Raw genomic sequence first — 18137 nt, 5'->3', positions numbered from 1 at the left:
AGATATATATGTTTATTGTTGCACAGTAGTTAGATGGCGTGTTTGTATGCCCCGTCCGATTATATTATTTTATAAGACTAGAGTTTTAATTGTTACCATATAGATGCAGATTTTAAATCATGCTTTAAGTACGACTTGCACACAACTGTAAAGCATCCGCAGTGAAATCTTGAATTTGTGTAACTATAACCTGTCAATTAATTATAAACCTGCGCTAGATACAAGTAAAAGTTAATACATTTTAAATAACTTTTTTACGTGCGTAATTATGTAGGGAGCGAATCTGAAATTAGTTCCACTCGCTCTTTGTCATCTTATGCAATTGTAGTTCCTATTTTAACATGTAGCAACATTGAAACAGCAGATTGTCTGCTATTGTAACATTGTAGTCAATGCAAGTTCAAGGCGCCGAAATTTGCATATCGGGTTACCCAATGGTAAACGCCCATCTTAAGTCAGATGTCCAATAGGGCTCCAGGATAGAGAGTGGTAGTTGACAGAATACAAATAGAATGTTCTTTTTCAGACACCGTAATACGACGCACAAACGCTGGCTGGGGCGAAGCAAACAAACATGTCGGAATTCTTAGACGACCCGTCTGTTCTCACTAAAGAAAAACTAAAGAGTGCACTTCTGGCCAATAATGTCTCTCTTCCTAATGGCGAACAGAAAAAGGACGTTTATGTTCAACTGTATCTGAAAAATCTGACGGCGCAAAACAAGAAAAAAAGCGCCCCTCCAGAAGCTTTCTCCAGCGACGAGGAATTGCCAGCCCCCGTGGTCTCTAACAGAAGCCGATCAGGCAGGGTAAGTTATGCGAGTCTTTTTTTTATCTCTGTGCGCAGTTAATTTGGGGACAAACATAGTCTGACTTGTTTCTCCCATTTTCTTTAAGCAGTCTGAACAGATTGGTTTGACTCGTTGAAGTCGCGCGTGGTTGGCGGGTTGCCCATTGACCATTGCATACTGTGTAGCCTAGGCTAAATGCTAAAAGTATAAGCCCATTACTGAAAATTTGAGTACCAAATTGGACCAAAACAGGACGCCAGACCCACATCATTAGTAAGGGACAATTCCCTGTTTACTTATCAGTGATTTAATGTGTCATTGACAACGACGCGCAATATTAACAGCTGTTTAATCAGCCTACTGTTGAGCTGTGGTGGTACCTTGGCTATGTTCAACACATTTAATCAGATGCTGTTGGTTATCCCGTTTTTTTTTTTTTTTTTTTTTTAGTTTTACGTTTGCTAGTGTTTGTATGCTGCATGTGATCTAATGAAAACAAACCGGCATGTTGACTTTGACTGAGGCTATGGCTGACTGTTTCCCGCTTAAATACTTCCTGTCGGTGCCAGTCGCGCACAATGGACAATTTAAATTCTCAAACATTTTGTTAATTTTTCCCACGTTTTTAAAATCTTATTTTTTTAATTGTTACGGGGTTTTTGCCCATCGAATGGATTTAGGAGTTTGTGTTGGGTAGGGTTTTACAATATAGGCTATTATAGTGATGATCACTGAAAACGTTGCTGCTGATGATGATAATAGTCATAATGATTCAGTTTGATTATCTGCACTGGTAAAAGCTTTTCTTAAGCATCTGATATTTTTCCTTGACAGTTGTGTTTGTACTTTAGCCTACACGTTGAAGTTGTGCGTTTTGGAGGGGGTTAGCTTAATGAATGGAACAGCTGCAAACAGTTACGCTTCCGTGATCTGTCGTGTTGCACAGATGTGGTATGGTCTTAGATTTCGTGGGTGCAGTTGTGTGTTAGATTAGTTGTTGTTGTCGAACAATGGACTCCCAACGTGTGCACACTACCTAAGAGATTTTGCCAAACATGAATGGAGGCTTTACCTATTAGGGGCAGCCGTGGCCTACTGGTTAGCGCTTCAGACTTGTTACCGGACGGTTGTCAGTTCGAATCCCGACCAGTAGGAACGGCTGAAGTGCCCTTGAGCAAGGCACCTAAACCCTCACTGCTCCCCGAGCGCCGCTGTTCTTGCAGGCAGCTCACTGCTCCGGGATTAGTGTGTGCTGAGTGTGTTTCACTAATTCATTGGGATAAATGCAGAGACCAAATTTCCCTCACGGGATCAAAAGAGTATATATACTTATACTATTAAGTTCATGGCAAAGCCATTGCCTATCCAATTTGAAGCAACACAATGGCCTGCAAAACAGCTGTTTAACTGTGGGCTTTTTTTTATTTATTTGAAATAAGTGATTATGTTTCCCGCCATCATGCATCATTAGTGTTCAGGCACAACCATTCCTGGAGAGAAAAAAAACTAAACAAGAGAAAATAAACTTTAGAAGACTTCTGGTTTGTTGGTCTGTCGTATCCTGCTTACTCTGTCACTCTCTGCTCTCCTACCTTGATAGTAAGTGGAGTGGTTGCCCATGGGCTGTGTGTAGTGGGTCGTTCATGTGCGTCTGGCTGTTTCTGCGAGCAACGCTCAGTCTCCCTTTATTGAGGAAATAGTTCTGCCCCAGGAATGTGAATCCAGCTGCCAGATGTGTCTCTTCCCTCCCCTTCCCCCTCCCATCTCCTCGCCTTCATCAAAGGGGCTCCAAGTCCCAGTAAAGTTCTCTAAACATTCATCTAAACTTCAGTAATCAAATACACTGTCATGCCAGATTATAGTTTGTCTGCTAAGGAAGGGGGTGGTGGTTAACACCCACGAGTGTGTGATCAGAGCCCTAATGTCAACATCGACGCATATGGATGAACTTTTGTCTCTGTAATTGGCTGTCTCTCACATACTCACTCTCTCATTCTCCTGTTGCTTAACCTGTTTTTTTTTTGTTGCTTCTTTTCAATTCCTTTATGAATAGCTCCTATAGTTTAAGAAGAGTGCACAGTTGGTGTTTTTCTTATGTGTTCTCTGAGGAAAAAACAAAACAAAAACTCACTTTCATATTTCGCTCACTGCGTAGCTCTGTCAAGCCAAAAGTCTCTGGGTCTGTGTTGAAAATGCAGTGAGCCAAAACCCACTAAGCAATGGACGGCCTAGACCGTGGTTAACCACACTTGCACCACTTAACTCTTCGGGAATGTTTCACGCTTGCGGCCGAGGATTGTTTTCATTCCGCTGCGAGATGTGCATACGTTCAGCAGGGCAGCAATGATGATGTCACTAATGCGTGACACTGAGGGACAGGTGCGAACTTGGAGGTGTGAGGTGCATGCCGGACATTTTTCCATTCAGGCTTTGTACAGGTGCAACCTATAAATCTGTTCTCCATCATCTCATACAGCTACCTAGGGCTATGAAAGTGTGCATGTGTGTGTTTGTGATGGATGGTGAAGGTAAACTCCAACTGCCTGAAATGAACTTTTAAGTACAGTAAATGAACTGAGAGCACAGTGTACCCCTATTAGGCAAAACTCTCAGCCAACTGCAAGGGTGTGGTTTTGACAAACTGACTGCTTTTCTTTGCAATTGGAATGCTAAGATTTAAAAAAAAATCTTACAGCTGTCTCTCTCACACTCACACACACAGACACACTGTGGGCATCCCTCCAGATCTGCCCCATTGTAAGCCCCAATTGAGGAACTTCAGTCCAAGTGGGTAGGAACTGAACCTCTTCTCCTCCTCCTCCTCCTCCTCCTCCTCCACCTCCTACTCTCTTTGCGCTCCCTTGTTCCCTCTCCTCTTTTACCCGCAATCTAACTCCTTATTTCTTTCTTTCTTTCTTTCTCTCTTCCTATTTTTTTCTCTCTCTTTCTCTCTTGCTCTCTCTTTCTTGCACTCATCCTTTCCCCATCCCCCTCTCCTGTTTTTTCTATTCCCTCACCTCTTTCCCTTCCTCCCTTTCTTTCTCCTAATCTCCACTTCTGTCGTTCCTTAGGCGTCCCCGCAGTCACATGTTTTTAGTTTTTCTGGGTTTGTAGCCGTGCTCCAGGCGGATTGTGGCGGCGGCTGCACCACACTCTCGCCCTCACCCCACCAATGTCTGTTACATTGTTAGCACTGAATCATGACTGGTGGATGTGGTGTTAACCCAGCCATAAACAGGGCTTGACTGTGTGTGTGGACGTACATTTGTTTGTTTGCCCAAGACTGAACTTGGCATAGACTGAATGGAGACTGGAGTGTGTGTTTATAAAGTAGTCGTGTAGGCTATGCACTGATCTGGTGGTTTCAGGACTTCCTGAGTGCATTTTAGCATTCTGCAAGCGCACTCTGTGAGATGTGCCTGAATTCAGAGGGAGCCAAGGTTTGGTGTGTGTGTGTGTGAGAGAGTGAGGGCGAAGGGTCTGTATCTTCTGTCAAGAGTTCTCTGTTGTGCTGCTCACTTTGCTCGGGATGCTGAAAAGGGCTCTTGGACACTGCCGACCACTGCCGAGGCCAAATGCGATCTCTCACATTAGTGAAAGTGAAACTAAATTTGTAGACCCACACTGATTCGGATCTGGTCCAAAATTGAATGAGTTCTTCTTTGGTGCATGCTACAGAAAATTAGACTGGTATTTGTTTGCGCAGGAAACTATTCACACAGAAAACATAACCTCACTGGTAGAAATGATGGCAATCTCCCTCATTTAAGATGCATATAACCTAGTATTCACACATAGTCAGTCTCTCTCATGCACAATGCACATGCATGTCTGATTCTCTCTGATTGAGAGTGATTGAAAATGGTGATAAGAAATCAGTTCAGGAATTATAGCCAAACTTGGGCTTGTGCCTGGAAACAGCTAAAATATGTGGTTATATATCAGGCAGAAGGCTAAAACTTCCCCAGTGTTTTGACATGTCTTTGTTGACTAAATATAAACCACTGAGCTTTTGGCTATTTACTGGACATCTACTGTGTCCCCCTGACTTGTGCATCAGACATTAAGACTCACTGAAACCTGAAAGTTTTGTGCTTTGTAGTCCTAACTGTCTGAATGTAAATGACTGTAGTGGTACTGTGGAATTTAGAACGATTGGCTGGTTTCCTCTTATGGTAGCTATGGGGAAGCCGGTGTCCAAGGCAACGTAAACATAAGAGGGCCTGTGGGGATGCCTCTACCTCTCTGTGATGAGTGCGTTCAGGACACCTGAAGATGCCACGCGAGTCTCTATCTCTCCTCAACGGAAAAAATCCTCAGTGCAAATATGTATGTAATTCAGAGAATGAGCGATCAGATCAGACTATGGCTGGCTAAACCAACGCAGCTGTGTGTCTGTCTGTGTCTGTGTTTCCGTTTGTGAAATCTAGTGCTTCCAAGTTCTCTGTAGTGTGAGGAATTGAATTATGATCTCTCTTTTTTTTTTACATTGTGTGTATGTGTGTTACCCCCCAAAGTTTGGTCCTATCTGGTATGATCAGATGCTTTTTTAACTTTAGCAAAGTGTATCTGAGAACTTTTCCGCACCAGACACACTGTGGCCCTATACACTACATCTCTCTACAGAATATTTATCATGTGTAGTTTGCATTGAAACAAACAGACTATTACCCGCAGTGCATAGTGGCTGTGTTCACATCAATATGGTGGCAATAATATAATTATTTTACACTAGCGTCAATATGGAAGCAGAAAAAACACTATTATGGCACTGCTTGTAATATCCCTCTACTCTAGTGTTGCAATCTATAGCAGCCGCGTGCGGGAAGTTCTGCAACAACATCCACATACGCACTCCATGCGTATTTTAGCCTAAAGTGACTCATGCCTATTTCTGCACAGTTTCATACACACGCCCCTGTCTTTTTTTCGGTTCCTGCTTATTTGAATTTCAAAGCAAAATGGTCAGGTCACTATTTCTCATATGTTCCCACCATGTAAATAAATGGGTCTCTAGCCTCTATCTTATCTCCCTGCAATACTAGTCTGGCTCTTTTCAAAGTGCCTACATTGCAATGGTAAATGGAAGTAGCAACGCCTACAAACATAAAAAAATATTGTAGGTGGAAGAATGTGTAAATGTATACAGCAATGGTAAATGCATTGTTCCCTGACTGCCGATGCGCTTTATTATCAGTTTGTAAAGTTTAGGTGAAGTAGGAAGTAACGTTAGGAATCCCTCCCTGATCAATGTTCTTGGATAGGCTGAAACAAGGATTTCTAGTTAGCACAAAGTCTACATCCATTACGATGCTAGGGTTCCCTTTGGAGAGTGACCAGACATCTCTCCATAATGTGAGTGAGGCAAGTGATATCAGGCTATTGAGGCGCTGTGAGTAATTTAGGGTAGAAAATAAAATAAAAAATAATGCTTTTTTCTGCGTCTCGCTCTGTTAATGTTTGGGATGTTTTGCTGTGCCTCTAACAGAAAAGCCACTCTGTCCAGTCAATAGCAACTGATTTGCAAATCAGGTCAGGTCACTTTTTCCCCCATTCATGTTCTCATAGTTTAAGTGTAGTGTAAATGGAAGTGATAGGAGGCTAATGCTTAGTGTCTATAATCATAACATAACCGTAACCATAATATGACCTCTTGTTGTTGTTGTTGTTGTTGTTGTTGTCTTGACAGAAAGCCACGAGAAAAACGGACAAGCCTCGGCCAGACGAGGTGGACGTGCTGGAGCTGAGTGATGAAGACCTGAGGGAGCAGCTGCAAAAGTACGGCATCAGCGTCGGCCCAATCGTGGGTGAGTATATGCGCCAGGCCCTCCCTCCACAGGGCAACGCTTCCTGTTCTTCCCATGCTCTTATTGGGTCATTTCCTATTGGATGTTAATGCTTACACCTCAGACATTTAGAGAACTGTCCTTTAAGCAAACATGTGTGTTTATTATCAACAGATGATCAGTAGTAGTTAATCAATGGGATGGAACAATAATTGTGTGTGGTGAGTGTGGTCGATGGTAGGCCATTCTAATCTCTCTCTCTCTCTCTCTCTCTCTCTCTCTCTCTCTCTCTCTCTCTCTCTCTCTGTCTCTCTGTCTCTGTCTCTGTCTCTGTCTCTGTCTCTCACTTTCACACAGCCTCCACCCGTAAGCTGTATGAGAAGAAACTGCAGAAGCTGCTTGACGAGGGGCCTCCTGAGGCCGTAGCGCCCCCTGTGGCCATCACAGAGACAGACGGAAACCACAACGGAAGCACAGAGTTCGACCATTACAGTGACAAAGAGGAAGGTAACCACATCACACTCACCCCAGTGCACACGGTGTGTCCCAGCTTGTTTCTATTTTTATATGTTAATTTCAGAGCAAACACCAAGGCTGTGTCCTAAACAGAACAAAAAAAAGTCATGCCTTTTTGCATTCGGTTTCTAAGATTTTTGCAACGATGCTTTTTGTAGATTTTCGATTGTCGATATCCCTCTTGCTGCTTTTAATCAAAGATTGTTTAGCTTTAACTCCCACTGATATCTCCACTGGAATCCTGGCAACAGTGTTCTGTGTTACTATCTTGCTAGGCCATTTGTAACAAAGTTCATAGCTGGTACATTGATGCCTGCTACAGCAAGTGACTTGTTAAACAGGCTTGCTCCTGAATTGACTGATTGGCTGCCTCTGTGTCATTTGTAATGAATTATATACATTATATACAGTAAATTAGACTGCTAGAAGATAATGGGGAGAAACTTAGATACTTCAGTGATCCCCAAGGGGAAACTTTATACTTTATTTATAATATATAAATATTTTGATTTATTTATTTATTTATTTATGCTACATTTGTATTGGATTAGAAGCATACTGGCACTTTAACTCTTAGAACAGATGAGAACATACAGTACCAACTGACATGTTGTCTGTGGTTCTGTCAGAGACGGCAGCACCGGAACCAGAACCCGAGCCGGAACCTGCCCCGGTGGTGGTGGAGAGGCCATTGAGGAGCAGAGGCAAGACCCCAGTCACAACTCGCGCCAGGAGCAGCCAGCACAACAGAGTAAGAAAACATGCACGCACACACACACACTTAAAGGGGTCATGTCGCAGGATATCTTATTTCAAAGCCAATGGACCCTTTCAACAATAAAAACAATGCTTGAACGTTCTATTTGGGCCCCAATCTACTTCCTCTGCATTAAGATAACAAATGGAATGTTAAAAAGGAAGTCTTGTGGGGCCAACTATGATGCTGATAATGGAACTCTCTTGAAAGGGTCCATAAGAAAAATGCTATGTCGATGTGACTGAGTCATACAGCGCTTTTACAATTTGACTGTTCCCTTCTCTGCCTGTAGAAAATAGTCATAGAGCACAGGCAAATTAGAAGTGTAGTTTCTACATCACAACTGCTCTCATTCGTTATGCTCCCTCCCCTGTTACAAATCTAGTAAGTCCCTTGGGAGATGCCTGAAGATGTTGGCCAATCAGATTGATGCCAACTATGCATGTACAATTTAATATCAAAGTAAAAGCTCAGCTACAATATCAGCCTCTCTTTCTTATAGGGATTTCATAGCATGCTAGAATATCATGAGAAAATTACTCAAAGCATTTTTTAAATAAAAAAAAAAAAGTCAGACATTACAAAAGTATCTCAAGGAATGTTATAAAATAATTGATAAGTTTATGTCATTGCTCCTTCAAGAACGCATGCACACACACACACAATATCTCTCTTATGAACGTGCACATACATGCGCACAGACAGACATGCATACACATACACTTAAGGACACAAGCACACAAATACAGATGTGCGTACAAGGATGCACAACATGATACTTTACCGTTGGTACTAAACAGGGCTATGCCTCATTTAATCTATTGGTACTTTTTCTGTAAAGCCACAGTTTCTGTAAGTTGCATCGAGTTAAGATTTCCTGTTAATTGTGTCAAAGTGTGACAGCGGTGCAGTGTGTGTGTGTTTGCAGCTCTCTGCTTGCACTTCCTGCCAGTCGTTTTTCTTCGCTCTCTCGCTGTCCTATGCACGCTTTGCAAGGCTTTGGGTATTATAACGGCTGTTTTGTTGATATTTTAAACCTACATTGTTTTTTTAAAAAAAAAAAGGGAGCCAACATGTCCAAAGCATTTCACCCACTCACAGGCTGACCTGTTCGACAGGTTATAGAATGTGATGGATGACATGATTACGTCCATGTCCACGAATCCTAATTTGGTTCAGATCTGCACTTACAAACATGTATAACTGGGACTGACAGATATCCTCCCGCAAGCAAGTAAAGCAGAGTTGAACAAGCACATACACACACACACACACACACACACACACACACACACACACACACACACACAGTAAATCCTGTGATCTCAAAAAGGATCACAAAAGAGTGATTATCATTGCACCCATTGAAATGCGCGCGCGCGCACACACACACACACACACACACAGTCTCCGCCTTCCTCCTCTTCTCATTGAGTGACGACGACGCCCCTTGCGCCTCTCTCATTCTCACATGCTAACTGCAATCATGTGAATCCCGTAAAATAACTGACTGGGACACACTCACACACTGGGAGCATTCATCCAGCTCAGGGTCTGTGTGCTTCAGACTGGCCGGTTCATGCATCCAATCCAAACTGGGATGTCCAGGACTCCAGGTGCTGGTTAAACGAAAAGCTAAACTTGTAAAAAAGGATTACAATCACTGCCTTTTTTCACCTTGCATCAGTTCCTCTGGTCAGGTGTTCACCACAAATAATAATAGTTTTGCATGAAGAATTCCTGAATCATTGCAAAACCAGTTTAGCTGATGCCATGTTGCCCAGTTTCAGTCATTGGCTACTTAGTGTACCCTCCCAACCAATCAGAGGTGCGTGAGGTCAGGTCAATCCAGGGCCAATTAAATGATTAGATTAGCCCACCATCTTTGCCGTTTGGCCAATCTCCAACCGAAAACACTTTAAGCTGTTGCAAAGACTAATCTTCACAATATGTTGTAGGATTTTTAGATAACATTTTCTTGTTTAATTGCTCATGAGATTTGTTTTCTGATGGTGTTAGTCGAAAGATGACTATGATCTCATTCATTCAATCACCATTACAATACCAGGAACAAACCTTTTTAGTGGTCTATCATAATCTATAACTTCCTAGTTTGGTTTGATACTGCTTTCAAGCTATTTATTTCTCAACATACAAATTTGCTGTGACAGGATAGTGATATGAGAAAGTATGTGCTATGCTGAAAGCATGAATCCAGGTAAAACTTTAAAATGGCATCTTCTGGAATGCCAGACATTACAATATATCTAACCTTATATCTAACAGGCCCTTGCTCCTGACTCTTAAGTCTCTTTCGGACCAAGTTGTTACGCAAACTTAGTTATAGGAACAGTCCACTCCTAAATCAGTTCTACTAACTACTCTCCCCCAAAACCGGATTTTCATTTGCATTCGCACTGGCCAAGTGGCCATAGGAACTGGTAGGGGGGCGTAAAGAGTGACTTAAGCACGGCGACAATGTTTATAGCATCATCACTTGTTATAGGGTATAAAATAGGCACCCACTCACCTCGCCAAATGCAAGTAAATTAACTAACTAGCCTACCTTTTGAAATTATTTGAATGACCCTCACTGTCTACTGTCGCTTCAATCAAATCCTGATGCTGCACGTTTTGCTTTTTTTTTGCTGTGGAAAACCGCTGTGATAGAGCAAGTATGCTGGTTAATAGTAGCCGTTAGTCATCAGATCTGTTTGGAAAATAGATGTATTCCATCGATGTTTGATTTTATTGTCACCGAAGTAATACATAACATCTGGTATTTTAGTGGAATTGTTGCCGGGTCACAGGCTAGTACGCTAAGTTACAGGTTATGACGAACATGGTGTCATGCAAGTGTTCTGACTAGCTTCTATTGCACTAAATTGAAGAAACGAGGAAACTGTCCATTGTCATAAAGTGTGTGCAATTATGTCTAATATTTTGAGGGATTCCTTGCGTTTATCCCGACAGTCAGCAGGCAGTGGAGAGAGAAATGAGGGACTTCAGCCTGTGCATCTCAAACTGAACTCGGAACAAAAAGATCAAGGACAGGGCAAATGAAACTGGAATGACGGAGAAGTTTAACTAGCTTTAACATTAGCGAGTTGTATTTGTGTGTATTCAGACTGGAGCAAAGTGCGTTCTGCATGCCGTCCATTCTCGTTAATAAAGTGTGTATGTATATATATATATATATATATCTCTGCATTTATCCCAATCTGTGAATTAGTGAAACACACTCAGCACACTGTGTGCTGAGTGTGAGGTGAAGCACACACTAATCCCGGCGCAGTGAGCTACCTGCTACAACAGCGGCGCTCGGGGAGCAGTGAGGGGTTACGTGCCTTGCTCAAGGGCACTTCAGCCGCTCCTACTTGTCGGGGTTCGAACCGGCAACCCTCCGGTTACAAGTCCAAAGCGCTAACCAGTAGGCTATGGCTGCCCCTTAATAAAGTCTCTGACCGTAGTATATTTTTCCGTATATATTTTGCTTACACAGGCAGCACGGATTTTAAAGAGGGCACAATTTGACAGTGGGTTTGGTCTAACTCATAAGCCAATCACATAGACCTATGCAAAAAAAAGGGAAAAGACCCTGCCCTGAACTAGGAGCTGAAAGAGTTACAGGAACTGCAGTCAGAGGAACTTAATAATCCCCAAATCCGTCTAGTACGAAACTCCGAAAAAAGGGGTTCTAGGAACGTTATGTTCTAGGAACTGCAAAAATCCCTCTGGTGCGAAACGGGCTTCACACAGATGGTATGCTGACTTCCCTCAGCCACCCTCCTCCTTTTCACTCACTTTTTAAGGTAATGAGATTCCATTTCCTGACCCATACCACATGATCGGGATTAGGAATTTCTCTCTCGAATCCCTCCCTCGCTTGACTCCGTCTCCTGTCCAAACTGTCAGTGGTGATTTAACCGATGTAGCATTCATCAATTCCCTCCTGACTTCTCCCCACTCTTCATCCAACTATCATCCTGCTCTCAAAATTACAGTCTCCATATGTAGAATCACAGATCACATCTGTGTTTAATCATGTTCCAATTTTCTGAAGATATTCTTTCAGGTTGACGCACTGGTTTTTCTGCACTCGGTCTTCTTGCATTGCACTGCTTTGAGATTGAAGCGATCTTCTTGGCATGTGGTTTCAGTCTGAGCCTCTCTCTCTCTCTCTCTCCCTCACCCCACCCTTTGGGTCTTCAGCTTCCTTCTGTTCAGTGTTGGTGGGTGACACCCCCTGGTGGTCAAACAGTGTAGGACAGCTTGTGTTCTACAGGGATGCACTGGTGTGGGGAGCAGGAGGGAGTGAGTGTGGGTGTATTTTAAGAAGGAGGGGGATTATGCATAGCAAGTATTTTCTGCCCTCCCAGGGAGTGACTTGATTGCTTCTGCAGACCCTTCATGTCCATTGGTCGTGTGAAAGAACTTTGGTCGAGTGCAACTGGTGCAAAAACGTGTGTGTGTGTGTGTGTGTAGCGTGTAGCGCCGGTAGAGGAAAAACCACAGTTGTTGGATGAGGAAGAGGATGAGGAAGAGCCGAGGCTGAACATTAAGAGGAGTTTCCGGCGTGCTTCCACTCTGCTTGAACTGGCCATGATTGCCAGCGACGACATCGTAATTCTACTCTCTGTTCTCCTTCATGAACTCTTTCCCTCATGAGTCGTCTTCTGGGTTCCCACAGTTGAGCACTTGGGTTGGAGTAAAGGCAATAATAAGGATTCAGTGTCCAGCGATATTCCTGGACCTGAACAAAAATGTCTCTCTTGATCTAGCCCACACACTGCTATTGTGCTTGTCCCCGTATCACTGAAAACACTTTTCATGAGCTGGGTGTGTGTAAGCCTGCACACGTGCACATGCATGTACAATTAGCCAGTGGCTAGTGGGGTTTGGTCACTTAGCTTGTTTGGTGTTTCTGATGAGCATTTTTAGTGGTTTTAGTGGTGGTTAAGTGTCAGTTTGGGAGACTGTTTATCACCATGGATAACAAATTGATGGCATTCATCATCACGGGTGATGAATGTTCACGTTACTGCTCTCTCTCTCCTCTAGGACTTCCCTGACTTCCCGCTATCTCCGGTAAAACCCCATGTTGGGGAATGGAGAACAGAACTAAGTGAAGTGGGTATATTTCACATGCAGGAGACCTAATTTAAATGATGGGCAAAGTCTATGTCTAACTAAAGCTAATTTAATAACTGGGCAGAATCTGCTGATTTAATGCTAAGAGCAAGATCTTAAGCACAAGCTTTGGTGGGCAAGCTCATTACTCCCTCATGCCACACAATGACTTTAGTTTTATGAGTGACTTTTCCCATTGACTGACTTTGCACTTTGCCCAATCAATTTAATTTATGGCCCATAGACCAGCAACAGAAATGACAATTGACAATTGAGAAAGCAGTAAAAATGAAGCTAGAGGTAAAATATGTCAGTGTAAGGACATTGTGTATAGTTTGCAAGTGGACATTGTTTATTTGTTGTTTTTATCAGATTCCTGTTTTTTTTACCCCGTAGTTTTGTTTGTGATGTCCAGTAAATAATTCCTGCTAACAACCTTTTTGTAATTGGATGTCCTTGTGCATTTGACTCTAAGGTCCTATTGATGGACAAAACTTTCAAAAGTCCACCAGTTGAGTCCTACACCATGGGTTCTACTATGCCCTACAGGCCAGCTCAGGTATTCCTGGGTTCCGATCCAAGTGTTGGATCCGAGTCACAGTGCTCACAGGAATTAAGATATGGTATAAAATATAAGGTGTTGTCACAGTGGTGCTTAAAGTAAGAGCTAGTGTGGAAACATGTTTGTTGATGCTTATCTTCTGTAACTTGGGTGTTTGTTTTTTACAAAGTGAATATATTGCTGGTGGTTGGGTTGCAAGATGCCTTCAGGATCCTTGCTCAGTTGCACTCATTTTTTGCATGCAAAATCCCTGCTCTTTATCCTACACACACACACACACACACACACACACACACACACACACACACACACACACACACACACACACACACACCTCATGGTTTATCCCCAACGGATCTCACTCTTTGTCCAAGGAGAATGGGACTTTCCAGAAGGTGAGAGACCCCCAAACCGTCCAACCTTCTGCAAGAACTGGGAACAACCACCAGAACAGCTCGTCTTCACGGCAAAAGGACAAGGTTAGATAGATAGCACTTTATTGATCCCCAGGGGAAATTCAAGTTAGAGGAGTAAGTCGAGTAAGAGGTTCTCCCTCTTTCCCCCGGGTTCTCCTTGAGATGCACTTTTGTGTATTTCTATTTAAGCAATTCCCCACCCTGACCCCCTCCACTCTCCTTCTCAGTGGACGTCCTGTGTCTAACGTTTGTGTACATTTCTTCTTCTTAGCGTGGAGGAACCTTCACTGGCTCCACTGACTCTCTGACCAAGGTTCCTGTTGTCTACCTTCATGATATTTCTCACACTAAGGTGACTCATTTTTCAATAGTTAACAGGGCAGTTAGAAAGGCTTCCCCAGACACTTAAGTAAATTAAGGTAGCAAAGTGATTTCTGTGGTAAAGATGGTAATGTCTCTGAGAAGAAGAATGCATATTCAAGGACATTCGTTTTTGGTAACGGAAATCTTGGTAGCCATCTTGAAATCTTTGTTGCACTGTATTAATCAGAGTTCCTGTCTGCTAAGTTTCATTCTTACATTAGGGATATCCCCTACTAAGTCATGATGATGAGGTCCATTACACTGGTGATTCTTTCTACCAAAGGCCAAACTTCCGGATCCCAGACCGCCGGTGGTAATCAAACCATCTGAGCCCTCAGTCTTTGCTGATGCCATTGAAGGCTCTCAGCACTACACTGCAGGTCACCTCATCTCCTCCATTACCAGTGTAGGGTCATGTCACGAGGACTCCTCTGCTCCCCCGTCCACTAGACAGGGCTCAGCGTCCGGTCAGCCAAGACATCGCAAGACGCAAGTGTCCCAGACAATCGAACAGGTAACTATCGAGTGGATGGCGACAGGTTGGCACACTTTGTTATCGCCTTTGCTTTATGTATGTGTGCGTCTACATAAGAATGAGCGTCAGTCTGTCAGATCTGAATTTTGATCGGAGTCATTCTTAAGACTTCATTAGCCAAACCCTGTGTAGTTTCCCAGCTATGTTAAGCATCCACGGGGACATTATTGTATGGACCTCCCTTTCCTAACCAGGTAAGCAAGGAGTCTACTACAGAGGTCCATAAAGTGGATGGCCGACAGAAGAAAATCACCCCCTTCCTCTTCCCCATGACCCCATTGAGGGGCCAGAGTGATAGTCCCTCAAAGACAGGGGTAGGAACCCTGTGTTATGAGAATGTGTGTGCGTGCGTGTGCTTGCACTGTAAGGGTGTTGTAGGTTGACAATAGCAGATGGCTTTAAGCGGCTCTGTTGCCTTCTCTTCCTCACTTGGTTGTGGTGATCCGTAGGAGTCTGCACTTTTCTCAGACTGAGGCGTAAGAAGCAGATGGGGTGGAAACAATTGGCTGGCACTTTTTCTAAGAAGCATTTCCTCGTCTCTTTTGGTGCTGCCAAAGGCGTGGATAAGTAGAATAGGAACTGGGTGTCTGACTCTTCTCTCTGTTTATGGCTACCTTGTGGTAAATACCATGCACACTGGTCTTCTCTGTCCACTTTGAAAGGGATCCATAGGATCAATATTTCACTTTTTTTACTCTGCTGGGTCTGTGTAATAGTGTGGCCTAGGCATTCTTAGTAAGTACACACACAGTGGTGCTTGGTGGGATACCTCACTTCACTCTATAGCCAATCACAACATGAGAGTACTGTCATACACACGCATAGTAAAGCACAAGTCCACATATTTATCTTCTGGTAGTCGCACTCTGCTATTGTTTTTCTCTCTCTCTGATACTCTGTCTCCTCCTTGCTCTTATGTGAGTATAAACATGCGTCCGTGTCTGCACAGATAGAGAAGGTGTCCACAGTGGAAACCCCTAAAGCAGATGCCAGGGACATGCTGAAGGAGATGTTCCCCAATGATGTCAACACCCCAACTGGCATTAGGTAAGACCCTAATCTCTCACCATTCACAAGGTGTGTACTGCCCTGTAATATACTGCAGATAAGTGTTTAAATGTCATTACCTTACCCATCAGAATTGAATTACAAATGACTTAAGGCTTTTACACAAATAAAGACTACAGGCAAATGTTATATAGAGCCCACTTGTAAGATGTTCTGTGGTAGTTTTCAGTTGTCTCATTGGTTTTCTTGCTCATTTTTTCTTATCCAGCGCCACTTGCAGACGACCAATCCGTGGGGCCGCCGCACGGGCAGGAATATCGACCGACTCCTGGCTGGATGACTCGCGTCTTCGGCTGACGGAAACCAACTACTCCTCCTCCTCCTCTTCGTACGTGGAGTCCCGGCCGTCCACACGCCTCCTCTCGTCTCCACTGCCTGCGTCCACCTATTCCTCGGCCAGTACCCTGCGGCAGGCGCCCGCCTCAGTCCTCACCGCCAGGGCGCCCATCAGTGGTGTGCCAGCGCGTCGTCGCCGCTGGCTGCCCGTCTGGGCGCAGGTTCTGGTGTTTGGCGTGCTGGCTGGCTTCCTCTTCCTCGTCTACCAGGCCATGGAGACCAACGAGAGCAACCCGTTTGGCTTCCTCGCGCAGCAGGCCGAAGAAGCACCTGCAGGGCAGACCAGCAAGTGAAGCCGTCGTCACGTGCGCGCGCACACACACAAACGAACACACACACAAACAAACACACACACACACACACACACTCAGCCCGCCACAACCGCCTCCAAAGTCCACCTGATGCACCCCAAACACAACTCCATTCCCACCCCATCCCAATCCGCCCCCCCCCCCCCCCCCATTTCTCGTCCCACCGATCTTCATCTCAACTGTCCATCCTTCTTTCCTCATTCTTGACAGTGACATTTCCTTCCACTCCTCCCCTCCGCATCCATCCAAACAAACGTCTTAGCCGCCATTGGAAGATGCTGTTCTTCCCCGACTTGTCCTCAAAAAGTTTTTGTTTGTTTGTTGCCCCCCCCCCCCCACCCCCCCCCCAACATCTCCCACTGGACTGAGACAGACTGAATCCTGACCCTCCAGCTCCCTCCGCTCCCTTCAGCTCCTGCTAGATCACAGATCTGACATGTACGCACACCTTAACTCGCACGTTTGTGTGTGTGTGTATATGTGGGAGTGTGCTTGAGTGCATATGACCAAGGGAGGGGGGGGGGGAGGAGGAAGAAATGCATTTCTCACCATCAGGGTCTCTAAATTGGATCCTACTGTCTTTGGTGCTTCCCCCGTGAGACAAAGCTGTCAGTTACCATGTTCAGGACAAATTCAGCAAAAGCTGAAGGAATTGCAATTCGCTCTGTTTGTCTCTTGCCAGCACAGATAGTCTGCTGCATCTGTCGGACACTCCTTGATTATAATTCACTTGCGATACTTACAAAGGCCCAATTAAGTTTTTTTTCTGAAGGCCATGTATTTAAATAATATATAAATATATACATTGTTGAAATAATAAAGTCTGTGTTTTCAGTAAAGTGTTTGTCATGTAACCAGGAAGGATCAGTTATTCATGTCTTCTGGCCCCAGGAGTTGCCTCTTGATCACCTCATCATGTGAACACACAAAAAAAATTCAAACTGCACCAAGATGTCCGAAAGATAAACGCAGAGTTGATAATTGACTGACCTTTATACTGTATTTTCTGTTTAGTTTTTTTTTCCCCTGAAATTATTTTTATTTCTATTGATTGAGTAAAAGCAGTCTTGTCAGAGTACTCTTGATATTAAACCAGGTGTACTCTCCACAAGTGTATTGGGTAACAATTATTTTTTAATGCTTTGGGGTTTGCTTTGTTTGTTTTGATATGTCAGCAGATTGCAATTTATGAATTTCTGCAATATTTTTATACAATGTTCAATTACAAATGCCAAGTTTTATTATGATTAATGGCTAATCACAGAATTGATGGATTTAGTTGCAACTGAAGCAGGGTCGTGGACCTCACTCATTGTCAGAAAAACATGAAAAAGCAAAAGTAAGCCATTGAATCATCTGACAAAATGTCAATTCAAACGTATTTATTTGGTGGTACACTAGCCCAAACCATGGGCAAGACGTGAGTGTGTGGTGGATTTTTTTTTTAATGCTTGGTGGATTTTTTTTTTTTTTTTTTAATTTTTTTTTTTTTTTTTTTTTTTTCGTATTGTAGTCTGTCCTGTATAATTTGTAGAAATCATAATAAAATTGTTAATTTCATGATTTA

General features: G+C 43.5%; 1 protein-coding gene across 7 annotated transcripts; it reads left to right on the top strand.

The window, feature by feature from the left end:
* The first annotated feature begins 513 nt into the window (after positions 1-513).
* On the top strand, positions 514-18137 carry tmpoa (thymopoietin a). 7 transcript variants are annotated; one of them, XM_042079411.1, is made up of 13 exons: positions 514-808; positions 6480-6597; positions 6934-7083; positions 7722-7843; positions 12335-12472; positions 12911-12979; positions 13455-13538; positions 13919-14020; positions 14229-14309; positions 14604-14834; positions 15050-15169; positions 15805-15902; positions 16132-18137. In XM_042079411.1, the coding sequence occupies exons 1-13, from the start codon at positions 575-577 to the stop codon at positions 16550-16552; spliced, it is 1968 nt and encodes a 655-aa protein (XP_041935345.1). In that variant the 5' UTR covers positions 514-574; the 3' UTR covers positions 16553-18137. The 7 variants fall into 7 exon arrangements, with proteins under 7 accessions (XP_041935345.1, XP_041935344.1, XP_041935347.1 ...); XM_042079410.1 differs by having other exon boundaries at positions 13916-14020; XM_042079413.1 differs by lacking the exon at positions 12335-12472 and having other exon boundaries at positions 13916-14020.

This window comes from Alosa sapidissima, chromosome 22, assembly GCF_018492685.1.
Source record: "Alosa sapidissima isolate fAloSap1 chromosome 22, fAloSap1.pri, whole genome shotgun sequence".
NCBI classification, from domain to species: domain Eukaryota; kingdom Metazoa; phylum Chordata; class Actinopteri; order Clupeiformes; family Clupeidae; genus Alosa; species Alosa sapidissima.
Note: the sequence above shows the minus strand (reverse complement) of the source record. Positions and strands in the feature narration are given on the sequence as shown.